Genomic DNA, 15,604 nt, shown 5'->3' with positions numbered 1-15,604 from the left:
GAATCTCTCTTGAATAAAGTATAGAGAGAATAGCTCCTGATTGGCCAACAAAAAAGTTTGCTTGAGTTGTCAACTGGTTCTCCAACTTCCCGAACATTTCTGCTAACTCGCTAAGATTCGAAATGATCGAGAAGAAACGAACCGCTCCATTCTCTCTATATAAGTCTTTGAAAACAATCAAGTTACAGATTAATAATAAGTAATTAATTTCATTTTAAAATGTTTAACTGAAATGTTGCAAGAACGATATTATAGGAAATAATGACGAGAAACAAAGGATGAGAATTTTTCACCTGAAGAAGCCATCAAAAAAATAAACGATAAGGTTTTCAGTCCGAAGATTGGACACTAAATCCTGCTTCAGCTTCTGATATGTCCTCAATTAGCCCTTTATGTCTAAGAAAGTATTCTACCAGCCTATCTTGCATATAGTTGAAATATTCAAAGTGGAATAATTTATAACAAAATCTGGTGTTGTTAGTGCATGAGAAAATGTTTCTAAACTTACAGTTGGTTAATATTTAATAATTTATTTTGGAGTCAAAATTTCAATTTTCTCAATACGAAATGGTAAAAGCCAATGACTATTATTTCTATTTTAGTTTTATTTTTTTTTTATGAAAATCTTTGACGTTATTCGTGTGTAGTTACGAATTTTTCCGAACGTCATGTAAGGTCTTTTCTTAGCTTGTCACTGACGGAAGTAAGTTGTGGGGTAGGGAAAGAGTCCCTTGATTGAAGCGTTTTCAAATAAAATCGGTCGTATTCGGCGGCCGCTATTAAGGCCTGTTAGAAGCTGTGGTTAGATCAAATTGCTTGTGANATTATTTCTGGAACTGTGTTTCTTCTTGTTTCACTTAGAAACAGCGTCAATTTTTGAGCACGTACCCAAAAGGCTTTATCTATAAACAGATATGTATTTAAAATAGATATTATTTATTTACGAACTTTTGGTCGTATTCGGCGGCCGCTATTAAGGCCTGTTAGAAGCTGTGGTTAGATCAAATTGCTTGTGATTGAGGAGAAGAAATAAGTATTGACTTGAGCGAAACGAAACTAACTGAGCGCTTTTACTTCAACTTCTTTACATTCGGTGCTTCGTAAGGAAACGGAAAACGGAGAATGAGGAGTGCGGGGGTGCGGGGGGGGGGATAAGGACGTGATCCTTCAGAAGAAGGTCGCTTTAATTTTCCGACAAGTTAACGCTAATTCCTTTATTATCGACTGACGACTACGTGACGCCTTTCATAAAAACCCTCCTTGTAATGTTCTTTATTCCAGGGAAAATTTCTTCGTACTTTATAGAGATTATAAGAAAATCAAATGGAATTCTGATATTTCAAAGAAAAATTGATAAAGTTTACTATAGCCCGAGATAAAAATGTTCAGTCTCTTAGAGTCTTTGAAAGCGAGACGCGAGTCTCCGTCTCTCATCGAGTCTCTCTGGTGTCGCTGAGAGAGACCGTCAAAAAAATGTTTAGCGTCTCTGAACTAGAGACTCGAGTAGCTCATACAGAGATCCTCATTTCGTATCCAGTCTCTGAACGAGAGACTCGAATCTCTCAATAAGTGGTGTCTCGGTAGACATGGTTAAAATTTTCTAAGTTCAACATATTTCAGAGATCCCAGTCTTTCTACGAGAGACTCGAGTCTCTCCATTTTTCAGTTTTATTCATTCAGTCTCTCTGTGAGAGACTCGAATCTCTGATTTAACAATTTTATCGTTCGAGTCTCTCATACAGAGACTGTGAGAGATCCATAAAAACACCTAGGCAATAACTGAGAGACTGTGANCAGTCTCTCTGTGAGAGACTCGAATCTCTGATTTAACAATTTTATCGTTCGAGTCTCTCATACAGAGACTGTGAGAGATCCATAAAAACACCTAGGCAATAACTGAGAGAGTCGTTCTCAGAGATGCTGAAAGATTCTGAAAGACTGGAGAGAGATTGAAAGTTTTTGTCTAGGGAAACACGACAAATAATTATTGTCTAGAATCAAATATTACCTTTCCGTTTATTATTGTATTCGGTATCGTTATTCGCATGAGAATTTGTAAATTTACTTTGAAAAACACTGTTCAACATACGTACATCATAGGAATAAACATTAGCATTATATTTGTATAATAGTTAATAGAATTACCGGTCCAGATCCGAGTCGAGTACAAAACAAAACGCAATAAAAGAAGTCATCTAAACGTAAATTTTCGTTGACTAGAGCATGCTCCAGCTCCATAAAGAATACAAATAAACCGAATATAAAAACGGCAATAAAAAGGATTCTAAATCGAGTGATGTACGTTTATCTTATGTACGAACAGTTAAAGAATAACTTGAGCTAATATACACGAAGAAAGAAACAGTCACCTATCCTTGTGGGTCTGTAAACTGCGCCACGTACCGGTAAACAAATAAATAAATTAGTTCTATTATTACCTAACTACCATGGTAACAATTGAAATCAAATCCAAATGAATGGAATAATGATTCTGTACACTAATGTATACATAGGTGGGTACTCTAGAATATAGGCAGAAATTTCCTATGTGAAATAATAAAACTTCAATAATAATAGATAATCATAATATTAATATCTGTTGGAACTATAAGATCCATTCTTCTATGAAGTCAGGGAGGTAGAACGATAATCACAATTTGTAAAATTCAAAATTGAAACGTATTTTTACTTTCCCGACGTGGACCGGAAGTTTTAGTCATCAGCGACGATTCGCGCCTTCAAAAGTAAGTGAAGAGATTTTTACTTTCCCGACGTGGACCGGAAGTTTTAGTCATCAGCGACGATTCGCGCCTTCAAAAGTAAGTGAAGAGATTTTTACTTTCCCGACGTGGACCGGAAGTTTTAGTCATCAGCGACGATTCGCGCCTTCAAAAGTAAGTGAAGAGATTTTTACTTTCCCGACGTGGACCGGAAGTTTTAGTCATCAGCGACGATTCGCGCCTTCAAAAGTAAGTGAAGAGTTGCAAAAAACCGAGAAAATCTAAACTTAGAATTAGGCATAGTACGCCCTCAAATATCCTTTAGAATTTGTGGAAGGGAATGTGTGAAAGAATATGCAGATGCAGTACATTGGAGATCTCTTCTTTATTCGAAGATCAGTGGGGAGAGCCAGGTCTGCAAATTTGTCACTGTCGTTGTCGTTTATCAAGGAAGAGGTGTGACGGTTACGCGGCTGGCTCTTCACTTGTACGTTTCATTAAAAAGGATTCTAAATCGAGTGATGTACGTTTATCTTATGTACGAACAGTTAAAGAATAACTTGAGCTAATATACACGAAGAAAGAAACAGTCACCTATCCTTGTGGGTCTGTAAACTGCGCCACGTACCGGTAAACAAATAAATAAATTAGTTCTATTATTACCTAACTACCATGGTAACAATTGAAATCAAATCCAAATGAATGGAATAATGATTCTGTACACTAATGTATACATAGGTGGGTACTCTAGAATATAGGCAGAAATTTCCTATGTGAAATAATAAAACTTCAATAATAATAGATAATCATAATATTAATATCTGTTGGAACTATAAGATCCATTCTTCTATGAAGTCAGGGAGGTAGAACGATAATCACAATTTGTAAAATTCAAAATTGAAACGTATTTTTACTTTCCCGACGTGGACCGGAAGTTTTAGTCATCAGCGACGATTCGCGCCTTCAAAAGTAAGTGAAGAGTTGCAAAAAACCGAGAAAATCTAAACTTAGAATTAGGCATAGTACGCCCTCAAATATCCTTTAGAATTTGTGGAAGGGAATGTGTGAAAGAATATGCAGATGCAGTACATTGGAGATCTCTTCTTTATTTGAAGATCAGTGGGGAGAGCCAGGTCTGCAAATTTGTCACTGTCGTTGTCGTTTATCAAGGAAGAGGTGTGACGGTTACGCGGCTGGCTCTTCACTTGTACGTTTCTTATGTATCTACCAAGTTTTACCTGCGGCTCTGCTCGCGATTTAATGAAAAATTTTCTTTCTTCTTATTTCCAATTTCATTACTCCTAGTTTTGGCTCATTTGTAAACGACATTATAACGTTAAGGAAGTAGTAGCGAACTCGAAAGAAAAATGAATAAACGTTTGGTATTTCCGCTTCGGTTTGTTTGAGTAGATCGTTCGAAATACGCGATCGCTTTATGTAAGGCAAACAGGCTGCAGTAGGAGGACTCATTAAAAACTTCCTAACAATAATAATACATTTATATTTATAACGGTTTGTGTGTTTTGAAGACGGTTATTACTCACAAATATCCAAATATTGACGCTGTATCATTATAATCTGTCTTATATCTCCGTTCCGTAAACATTTCAAAGTACTGCCGATGAAAGGGAGTTTTGAATCGCATATGAGGTGTAAATCTTGATATTCTCATTTTATTAGTTTTATTGTTTACTGCCAATATACAGACCTCATTATATTTGAAAATTGAGTAAGTATCAAGCAAATTAGTAATTTTACGATTTTTTCTATCAGGTGCTAAATTTTGATTTCTCATCTTCAAGAAAATGAAAAAGAAATTATTTCTGGAACTGTGTTTCTTCTTGTTTCACTTAGAAACAGCGTCAATTTTTGAGCACGTACCCAAAAGGCTTTATCTATAAACAGATATGTATTTAAAATAGATATTATTTATTTACGAACTTTTTAAAACAATTTAAATAAAAACCAAAATAGCGCCGCGAGCAGTCACTTTATTTTGTGAAGGTGATCGTTTTTGAATTGTAAATGATTGAGCGGAAGCAGAAATAAAAACCGTTGGAGTATTTGCTTACAAATAGTAAAAATAATCCATCACTCATATGTCTTTGGTGGTGTTAATGGAATCGAAATATACGTGTGTGCATATATAAAGATTTTGTTTTAAAGCTCGTCTATGTACGCGTGTCTGAAACATGTGCCGATAATTAAAGCACCTACCCACACTTTTGCTGAGGTTACCGAGCTCCCTCTTCCTTCGCCATGGACGTATAGAAAGGCCATCCAAACTAAATTAGCCTGTACAGGTCCCAATTTAGAGCTGTCATTTAAAATCAATTCTAGCCAAAAGATAATGCAGTGTCTGTTAATTTTATGACTCGCGCTGCTAAATTACGTTTCAGGAAACAACTGGACAAATGTTTAAGTAAAAATTATCCAATTCTTGAACGTGATTATTTAGAAACGACGAAATTTCGAAGGTCAATTGGTGTTAAACGGTAATATATTCAAATTAATTCAGTAGATCGATCGTTTTGAATAGCAATCATGTCTTCAATTGGAAATAGATTTACAATGAATCGGAATTACGTGGTGTTGAAGAATTGCGTGTGACACTGTAGAATCTTAAAAATTAAAGTACTTGATAGGCGAGAGGATGAAGAACTAATAGCAAGTCTATATTAGGAAAGAATTGGACCTACCAGCAGGAATTATGGCGATTCACTTTAATAAAAACAGAACAATATATATACAAAAATATTCTTGAAGAGGTTAATATGCAACATTAAATATTGAAGGGAAAAATCTCATCTAATGTTGCTCCACAAACATCCAAAGCTTGAAGAATTCTTTTACATCATCGGTAGAGACCACTAAAGTAATAAGAAGATTTCCCTAAAATATGGTAAAAGCTCAGCATGGGGAGAGGGTATCATATATTCTAAGGCAAAATATGGAACACTTGTAATTCATTCCCAATTGTTGTAAATTAGGGAAAGTAATTATCGTACTATATAAGAATATAGCCAAAAGAAGAATATTCGGTAAATGTCTAGATGATGGCCCCCACTTCCTTCGGAGGAAGTGGGGGTGGGTGGGATCGAAAGAGGAGGTCTCCCCCACCACTGTACCATAAAAAGTTCGTGGCGGTCTCACCCCCATAAAACGTTATGGGGGTTAGATGATGGCCCCTACACCCCTTGGGGGATGGGGGTGGGGGGAATCGAAAGAGGGTGGTCATTTGTGTAAAATCCCTTAAAAAATTTGCGGCGGTCTCACCCCCATAAAAAGTTATGGGGGTTGAAAGTTGATTATTTTGTCAATTTTCATACACTATAATCAAGCGGGTGGAGGTGGGGGATCGAAAGAGGGTGGTCACTTGAACAAAACCCGATAACCTTTCTCAATATTTTTATGTATTAGTTTTACCTTTGAATATTGTTTAAGAATGACTATATAAATATTTACATGCCTAGAAATGTATAAAAATTGGCGTATTTATTAACTTTGAACCCCCATAACTTTTTAATAGCTGCCACTTATTGATTCATAATAGTTCAATGTTTATAAGAGAACTCGGTAGTAATACAAGTAGCATCTCTTAAATCAGATTCATTATTCCTCGGTTATTTGTACAGTACAAGTTTGGTTGTTCACCTGTAAGTAGTTTATAATAGGTAACGTGTAGATATAAGAAGCGACTCGATCTACACCTGCGTGTAAAAATTAACGATTCAATAATATTTACAGTATGTTTATGTAGGTAGGAATGAAATTTACTTTAAGGCGTCGTCGAGGTGATTGTGTACACCGAGTGCTAGTAAACTCACGTCAGAATGTTATGAATTATAATAACCATGTGCAAGAACTACCCACTTCGTTCAAGTGCACCTACTTAAGAAGATATGTTTATAATACGACTATTTTAGAAGCTTAAGTGGTACAGCTAGAGCACGCAGCTCGCGACTGAAGAGCCTCCTAAATGCTCCACGGTGGCTCTTGCCCGTCATAGATAAGAGCATTAAATAATATTCAGCGACCGATTAACAACACCTACTGACGTAAGTGCCTCCACACATCGATGCCTGATGCGCGTAATGTTTGTTGGACCGATTCGAAACCAAGTAGTCGATTTACATTAATAGCATCTTCGATTTAGGGCTTGTTTATCAACACGGAAACAATTCGGACAAACGAACAGGAAAATCTCGTACGCTGTTGCAATATTTAAATCGGTTGATAATCATAAACATATTAAAAAATCGATAGATACGAAAAACTAAAAGAACTCGTCGATTTTCGATGTTTAGGATATCAGATAATCATAAGTATAAAAAGACGATACAAAAACTAGGAGAACCCGCCGATTTTGAATGTCTAGGAAGTCAGATAATCGTAAATACAAAAAGGTGATACAAAAACTAGGAAGACTCGCCGATCTTCTATATCTGTAGAAAGTGAGATAATCATAAATATAAAAAGGCAATACAAAAACTAGAAGAACCCGCCGATTTTCGAAGTCTTGGAAGTTAGATAACTCAGGACGGAAGAAGCGATAGATACGTGAAACAAAGGATAGGACAGGATCGAGTCGCTTTTAATAAAAAGAAACAGTACCAGATCCAAAAGAAGGAAATGGTGGAAATGTCTCTCCCAAAAGCTCTATGTTTACCTAGTAGTTTTAAAATTTTTGACTGAAAAAAATCGGATTGGATTTGCCACTGAATATAAACAAACTAAAAATAAAGATAAGGTCATTTTTAACGAAATGAAACATATAAGAATGACACTAAACTTGAGTGATTCGAATTCGTACTTGGAATAGCCACTGAATTTTGAAAAATGGGAAAAAGCTCATTCCAGAAACTACATTGAGAAGTTGCTTCTGGATCCAAACCTGAAAAGGAATTACTTCTGAGCTCGGTAGAAATAAGGAGGCATTAGAGACAGTAGGAGAATAAAGAGAGCTTTAGTCGACAAGAAAAGCATGAGGTAGGATGGTAGGACACCTTCTAAAAAGGAAGGATTAGGTGAAAAGGTTATACAGTGACTGCCGAAATTTAAATCTCTCACACATATTGTCAAGGCAATACCGCTGAAGATGTCAGTCGCACTTTGCGACGAAACATCTGGACCATGATCCTTTAATCCGAATCGTAATTCTAGCAGGAAAATCGTTGATTCCTATATTTATTTTAATTTATTTTTAATATCAATTTTGAAATGGCCCTACCGTAGAAGTGCCTAGTATTCAAACACCTAGTAAACAAAACATTAATAGTTTCCTTTTTTAATAGAACCGTTTATAAACGTATTTACCAACTCAATTCATTCTATGAGCAGAACGTTATTTTTTTTCGGTCGCTTCATAAATTTTATCAAGAGTTCAACATTGTTCTCGACATGTCCTTGTATGATCATCAAGTGCTGATCGATTAAATATGTTCTTCATTGTTGAGTAGTTGGGGACATCATTGCCTGCATACGTATATGCGCTATATCTCCCCCCGAAACTGTTGGACTGTGAAAGTTTGATCCTTTTACATCACTTTTGGCAACTTTAAATTCACTCTGGTCGCTTGTAATTCCGAATAATAGAATTGATTGGAACGAAAAGATACTGAGTGTTGTGGTTTGCAATTCAAATGAAATAATTACGATTTTACAGACGAAGTGAGCCGCTAGTCTGTCGCCGAACCGACTCTCATACTCGTTAAGTTTTGTTGCAACTTGTTCACTCGGAATGGGTCTGAACAATTGAAATTGATGGTAGTTGGGTCGGTTTTCAGAACTACTTCGCGCTACATACAAATTATACCTTTGTTCCTAATGGAAAATGAACAAACTACATCCGCAGAACATGATCGTTATATGGTATAAAATTTCAGCAAAATAAATTAAAAGGTTTACAATAGGGACAAATGAAGCAATTTGGAAGGTTTAATTGATGTTAACCCAAACAATAGGGAATGGGATAGAAAAAAGAGATTTATGTTCATCTATAAAATGGAAATACACAAGTTCATTAGTATTAGATCTTCTTTATTAAATTCTTTATAAATTAATTAGGAGGATGTCTAATTTGTCTCAAACTTCCGTGTTTGTACTATGATCAATATTTATAATTGCTTTTATAAATAGTAATATATTTACATACATATGTATTTATGAATGAAGGTATTTTAAAACAAAAAAAAAACCGTCTATCTTTTCGAGCAGCTTTTCTGAACAATGAGCTTGTACAAATGGGTACAAAATTACTTGAAGAGTTTCAAACGACATAATTTGAATGTGAATGCAGAAAATTGCTCTCCATTAACTTTTCACAAGTTGAAGAAGAAGCTTCATTTGTAATGAGCAAATACGTTGACTACCGAAGCAAGTCCTCTAGTCGATGAACAAATAAATAAGAAACTCGAAACTTGTTTGAGTATACTAGGACGCGTTAGAATATTTTATGATAAATTCATAAAGGAAATTTTTAAGGTAAATTTTTATTTTCTTGATGTGTGTTCGAAATGTGGTGTTACCTGGGAATGATAAGGATACCGTGGATAGAGAAGGTTAGAAATGAAGAGATATTAAAAAGAATAGGCGAATATAGGACTCTATGGAAGTCAATAAGAAATAGGCGAGATAGGTTGGTAGGATATATTCTCAGTAATTAAAGTCTAGTCAAGCATATTAGAGGCAGAAACAGGAATATTAAGAGGAGTAGAGGTAGACCTAGATTAGATTGCTCTTCAAGGATTTGGGATAATAAGTTCAAGATAGGAAAGAGTGGAGATGCGTGTCCAACCAGTCTTAGGACTGACGACCTTATGATGATGATAATGTGCATTTACAATAAGAATTATCGTAAGCGATTGGTTTAAAGTTCAAATCTATTAGATATATAAAAAAATGAAACCATAACGATGTTGATGTAACGGAAATGGTTGTTTTTTTGGTTGGTTTATTTGTTTACTAGACCTCGTATATCGTGCACGTTTGTGTAACATGAATCGGTAGCATTTTAAATTCTCCAGACGCGCCGATTCAAGGGTGGCATAATATATATTTAAAAGCGGAACATAATGCTTGACTGATGCATCGCAATTGTATATATTAGTAATTTCATATTGTTTATACTCAAATTGTAAGAGCTTGCCATGTGTCTCAAGTGTAGAACACTTGACTCTTTCGGAAAAGTGTTTTGAAACTTAAGTCCTCATTATAAACATTCGTTTTTTTACTCATAACCAACTACCAACTGCAAATGCAAAGTGTTTCAGGTACCCCGTCGTTAAAACTAGAAGAGCTAGGAGCTTTCAGTAAAAACCAAATCAAATGCGCGGAATTATAAATTCTTTTTAATTGTGCTAGGTGTACGGGTCTGCGCTCATTTTGATGCGATTATTTATTCAGGGATATAGATAGTTCATAAAATTTAATGTCTCAAATCACTAAAGTCGTAAAATTTTATTTGATTTCAATACAGTTGGAACGTGTATTAGAAGGAGTTTATTGAGATAACGTCTATAACATAAACCATGTATTTACTAAAAAATAAATATTTACAGTAATTTACAGTACATAAAGTGAAGTTAATTGTCAACTTTGGTATATTTTTGGTATCGGGAGAGGTCCAGTTTCCATTTATCTATTAAGGACTGACTATACAGAATCTAAAGATTCATGGATCTTATTGTTCCACTACAACAAGTATAGGTATGTATTTATTGCTTTTTGTACTAATGTTTTCTACGGCAACTCTCCATTGCGTTTCTTCGCTATAATCGGCTCCCCAAATTTTCATTTTCGCGTCTAAAACTAAGATTGTTCTCTACTTTGCTCCATTCCCATGTCTTCTTCCTGACCATGAAGTCCCATAAGGGCGGAGGGATGATAGTAACTAAAGTAGGGTAACAACTGAAGAGAATTGTTGTACTGCTGACACAAACTGAGCATAGATTCTTGTAGAGTTTTCGAATTATATTTGTGGACAATGTTCTTGTTGAACTGGTCGTAGAGGAAGAGATCGTTTTTGCATGGTTCGTTGTAGACCACCGGCGTTTTGTACATTGATTTTTGTTGCATAAACAGCGGAATATCGTCCTTTACCAGAACTTTGACTGCTACTTTTCTGGCATTTTGGTTCATCATGTTTTGCTCTTGCATTTGGAGTTGCTTCCGTTTGGTTTTATATCTGCCCAAAAAAACATAAGAAATAGAGAAAGATATTTCCAAAATAGTTCAGAAAGAAAATAATGTAGCATGTAGGCACTGTTACCTTCGATTTTGGTACCAAATTTTGACTTGTGTTTCGGTCAGTTTCAATGCATGAGCTAAGTCGGCTCTTTCTGGTCCACTCAGGTACCGCTGTTGACTGAATCTTCTTTCCAATTCAAAGACTTGTGCATGGGTAAAAGCAGCCCTGGATCTCTTCTTTCTTCCCGTATGTGTTACTGAATCCCCTCTTGCCCCTTCGTCAGACTGGCACGATGGACGACTGTATTCTCCAGAAACTCCAGGAAATCCTGAACACGATACTGTAACAGAAACCAAAATCTTCATTGGAAAAAATCTGTAGCTCTTTTCAATTTATTTAGGGATTCAAAGGTTGCTATATCGTGTTTTAAAATATTTTTACCTTAATGTATCCATGTACATAAATAATTGTGTCACGCAAAAAAAGGGCGGATAGTTCCATTTATCATTTTTCCAAACTGTTATTATATCTATTTAAAGCGATTATTCAGGTAGCAATTACTAAAATTAAGTAATACATTGGCGACAAAGTACAAATAGCTTTTAACGTAAAAGCCCTTGAGAGAGGTGGCGGTACCAGCGTGTACCATCGCGACAAGACACACTTCTTCGTGGTGTCAGAAAGGGCTCGGGATTTTTTCGTATGAAAATGTTTCGCTTTTGTAATCGCATAGTGGGAGTTCTTTTAGGAAATTGATGACGCCAAAGGACATTTAATATTTTTGGATTGCTGGTTGATTGATTAATTGATTGAAAATGGGGGAACCAAAGAAAACCAATATTTGGATAGGTACTATTCTTTTTTGGTCTTTAGACCATTAAGCATGGGCGAGGGGTTGTATAACAGAAGAAGGGTGCTGTTAGATGTTAGATAAGTACTTAAAAATGCAAAAAAGTCGCTCACAATTTGGAAAAATTTTGTAGTTTAGAATTTTCCTTAGGTAGAGCTTTTTCGAGATAATTTGTAAGCTTAACAGATATATTATAAAATGTTAGCCAAATACTTAAGTGAAATATTTTAAAGGAAAATCAGTCGTGAATTACCATTGTCAGAAGTTTGTTGTCCACTTTTGGTCATATCCAAAGCTTTTTCCTGGATGTCCGTGCAATCTTCGTTGTTCCGATTACATATTTTGGTATTAAGTATATTTTCGATGGAAAATGGCGTAACGGGGGTTGTGCAGGGTTTTTCCGCGACTACCGGAGATACTTCGTCTTCCATCTTCTAATTTAACATATAATCAACTTAGATAACACTTTCAATATATATGTGTTTGTCTTTATAATATGCGGTAACTCGTATTTTGATCACTGTTGCACGAACTTGATATCTAATCGATTCTAATTAATTAATTAATTTTGAGCGCTTTTCGTCAATCGCGGAAAACCGAAATTTGTTTTAACTTGCTCGTATTTTGAGTGGTTGTAAAAGACTGATGTTGAATATCAGAGTGTTCCCTTGGTAGTACACTTAATGGTGTGTGGGTGCAATGATTAGCGCCATCCTTGTTTCGTCCGTTCGTTTGTTATCCATATCCTTCCTTGTTTCGTGTAAGAGTCCCGCGAACGAAGGAGGAGCCACGGTTTCCAAGTGTATTCTCATTCGTTGGAAGTGATTGCTTTAAGATCTCTCCTTACGTATTTTGTGGTCTTTATAGCTATTGTGAAACTAATTGTAAAAATGCCCGAAGGAGGAAAAGGAGCTTTTTGAAAATACAATTGTTTGTGGATCACGCACATTTAGGAAAGAAGGACCTCCGTTATAATTATAGTGTACTACATAATAAGTTAAAAAATACCAACAAATAATTTTGATAGTTTAAAATGTTAATATCTAATTATTAGAAAAATTCACTTAGATATTAAGAACACAGAAAAATTAGAAATGGAAAGAACGGTGGAAAAATAATTTGGCATATTAAATAAAGTTCAAGGCAATTAAGGGTTGGAAGGTTTTTATTTTTGAAGAACCAACACCGACGTTTCGCCTCTATTTGTGTTAATTTAAAATTATGATTGAGATTGATGGTCCTTAGTCGAAATAAACTACGAAATTCATACGTTTCGTCTGTTACTAAGGCTGACATGTCCAATCGTTCTTTTTCGATCCATCGATCAGATCGAATCTTGATCTTACTATGGATTTCGGTCGTGAAAGCTCAGGTAATAATTCTCATGCTCCTGCAAGCTCTCATGGAAATGAAATTTATTATATTAAATACCTACAATTACCTAACTGAAAATTATTTATTGAAATAGTCATAATTCAATAAAATGAAATGGAGTTCTCTGAGGCTTAAACCAAATGAACCATTAAATCCCAAAATTCTACAATTCCATAATCTAACGCATCAGTTAGAGAATTTTAATAGAGTATTATTTACCTATTACTTTCAGTAAAACTTGTGGAGGAAAATATGAAACATCAATTTTTAAATTAATTAAATAAATACACAAGGTTTTAAAAGAGTTTCAAATATGTTTTACTCGAACACTACCTAAGTATGTTCACGTTTTTTTCAATAGCAATGCTTATATACTTATTAATTTAGGACTAAAACCGTTCATTTACATATTGTTATATTATTCGATCTCTAACAATTCTTTCGGCTAGTAAACCATGATCAAAGAGTATCATTCGTGTTGGTATTCCTTGATGATCGCTTAATAATAGCCGAAACAATTGTTAGAGATCAAATGCGTCTTTTATTTCTATTCTCCATTGCATACCAATTAATTTAGTATGTTTAATATATTTCTCCCTGAAGTAATTATTATTAAAAGCCAACCATTCTGGAGTCATTGGAAGTATTACATTATATATTTGTTAACAATCTCGGCAACATTTCGTCCACAAGTTAGGGACTTCCTCAAAGATATTCCAAATGTTAACTAAAGCAGAAATATTACACATACTTTACTTTCTTAATTTGAAGACCTAACTAATGTTTTTTATGACTAGGTAGTATTAACTCGATTTGTAAATTTTGGTTTAATTTAGGCGTAATAATAATTATTTTATAATAAAATTTTTTACAAATCGAGTTAATACCAGTCACGAAAAANCTTTAATTAACTTTTCAATTACCTTAACTTGAGAACGAAACATTGAAGAGATTGTTAACAAATAAATTATTTAATATTATTTAATATCTGAACGAATTCAGAGTGGTTTGCTTTCAGCAATTAACTTAATATGTAAAATATTTAATTGAACTCATGCTACTTTTATTATTTTATTATTGGTTGAAAAAATAGATTTTTTTTTATTTTATACAAATGCACAAAATTTTTATATACATAATATAATATATGTGTATATTGTCATCAAACTATTGAAATTTATTAAATCCTTCATATTTGCTATTAATCTATAGATAATCATTCATCTCGTTATTACTTATAACCTTACTTCCCTCTGTTTCTATAATGGAACAAACCGCCGGTCGCTTTGTAATATTTCTGCATTCTTTTAGTGTCTAATACAGCAAAATTAGAAGGTGTTATTGAAAAACATGCAAGGACTAAAGGAATGCGGCGTCTTCGTAATAGAGATAAGAGATCGGTCAAGTACGATAATGAACGAAGAGCAAATGCTGTAGACTGTAGACTGTAGCTTTGCGCAACATTGTACAATTTCGGTCCGTTCGTGAATATTATGCCCATTTACGGTAAAGCGAATTAATTTCTCTTAATTTCGTTTCTTTAGTAATAATGTGTTGTGATTAGTGTATAGTAAATTGTTTAGTAAAATGTGTGTTCAATCAGTGTTAACTTGAAAAGTAATATATTAGATTAATTTATAAGTAATTTGATTAGAATTAAAATCGGGTTAGAAATAAAAGTGATTCGTACGTAGTGGTTTCGGTCGACGTTCGCGGTGGACATTATGAACTTGTATAGACTTGCCTTTAGGGAAGATTTTCTCTGACTTATGATACTTTTGAATTTGGTAAGTCAAAAAATAGTAACACTCCCAAGAAAAAGTACCTAAGCGTTAGATATACCTTATGTACTTTTGATAATTTGCAACAGTTCAAGTTTGAGCTGAACGCATATATGCATCTGTTATAAATAGGTGTATGATCTATATGGCAGCTATTTTCTATTTGTTTTTCGACACCCTACACTAACAAAGGTATAATTTTAAATCTATTCAACGACTTCAAAAAAGGGGAAGTTTTGAATTCGACTGTCTTTCTTTTTTTGTGAATAGGTACCTTATATTGTGCATTTTCTTCGCCAATTGTGAAACGATTTTAATGATCTTTGTTTTATTGGATAGAATATATCTCAAGGGTGGTACTATTTAAATTTGAAGAAAATATATCACCTCTAAGGTTGGAAAATAGGGGATGATTCCCGTTTTTACCTTTTTATTTAGTTATGTGTTCCTATATAGACAAAGCGTTGAAGTCGGTTTTTATACTTAAGTTAATTCATAATTTTATTCTAGGCATCTAATACTTTTTATTTGTAATGCATTTCCTTTTATTGTAAAAAAGTCCTTTTCGTGACGCATGATACAAAAGGTCTTTGGTGAGGTGCCGTTAGTGTAATTTATTTAGATTATTTGAAAAACCGGAAACTTGAAGTTCTTTATAGTTCAAGCTCGACAATGTGTGGCAGTCTAAAAA

The 15,604-nt window shown here is 34.4% G+C and overlaps 1 protein-coding gene across 1 annotated transcript; it reads right to left on the bottom strand.

Annotated features, from left to right (window-relative positions):
• Positions 1–10,260: 10,260 nt before the first annotated feature.
• Positions 10,261–12,410, bottom strand: LOC108741815 (homeobox protein zampogna-like). Its single transcript, XM_018476750.2, has 3 exons — positions 12,012–12,410; positions 10,990–11,248; positions 10,261–10,905 (listed from the first exon to the last, which is right to left on the bottom strand). Exons 1-3 carry the CDS (start codon positions 12,187–12,189, stop codon positions 10,530–10,532), a joined length of 813 nt encoding a protein of 270 aa, XP_018332252.1. The 5' UTR covers positions 12,190–12,410; the 3' UTR covers positions 10,261–10,529.
• Between the last annotated feature and the right edge of the window lie 3,194 nt (positions 12,411–15,604).

Source organism: Agrilus planipennis, unplaced genomic scaffold (genome assembly GCF_000699045.2).
Source record: "Agrilus planipennis isolate EAB-ADULT unplaced genomic scaffold, Apla_2.0 scaffold7, whole genome shotgun sequence".
Taxonomy (NCBI): domain Eukaryota; kingdom Metazoa; phylum Arthropoda; class Insecta; order Coleoptera; family Buprestidae; genus Agrilus; species Agrilus planipennis.
Note: the sequence above shows the minus strand (reverse complement) of the source record. Positions and strands in the feature narration are given on the sequence as shown.

Excerpts from the sequence above, each read along its gene's own strand:
- LOC108741815 (XM_018476750.2), bottom strand. The coding sequence starts at position 12,189 with ATGGAAGACGAAGTATCTCCGGTAGTCGCGGAAAAACCCTGCACAACC. Across the intron at positions 11,249-12,011 it reads ACAACAAACTTCTGACAATG|TATCGTGTTCAGGATTTCCT; the intron begins GTAATTCACGAC and ends TTTCTGTTACAG. Across the intron at positions 10,906-10,989 it reads ATTTGGTACCAAAATCGAAG|ATATAAAACCAAACGGAAGC; the intron begins GTAACAGTGCCT and ends TTTTTTGGGCAG.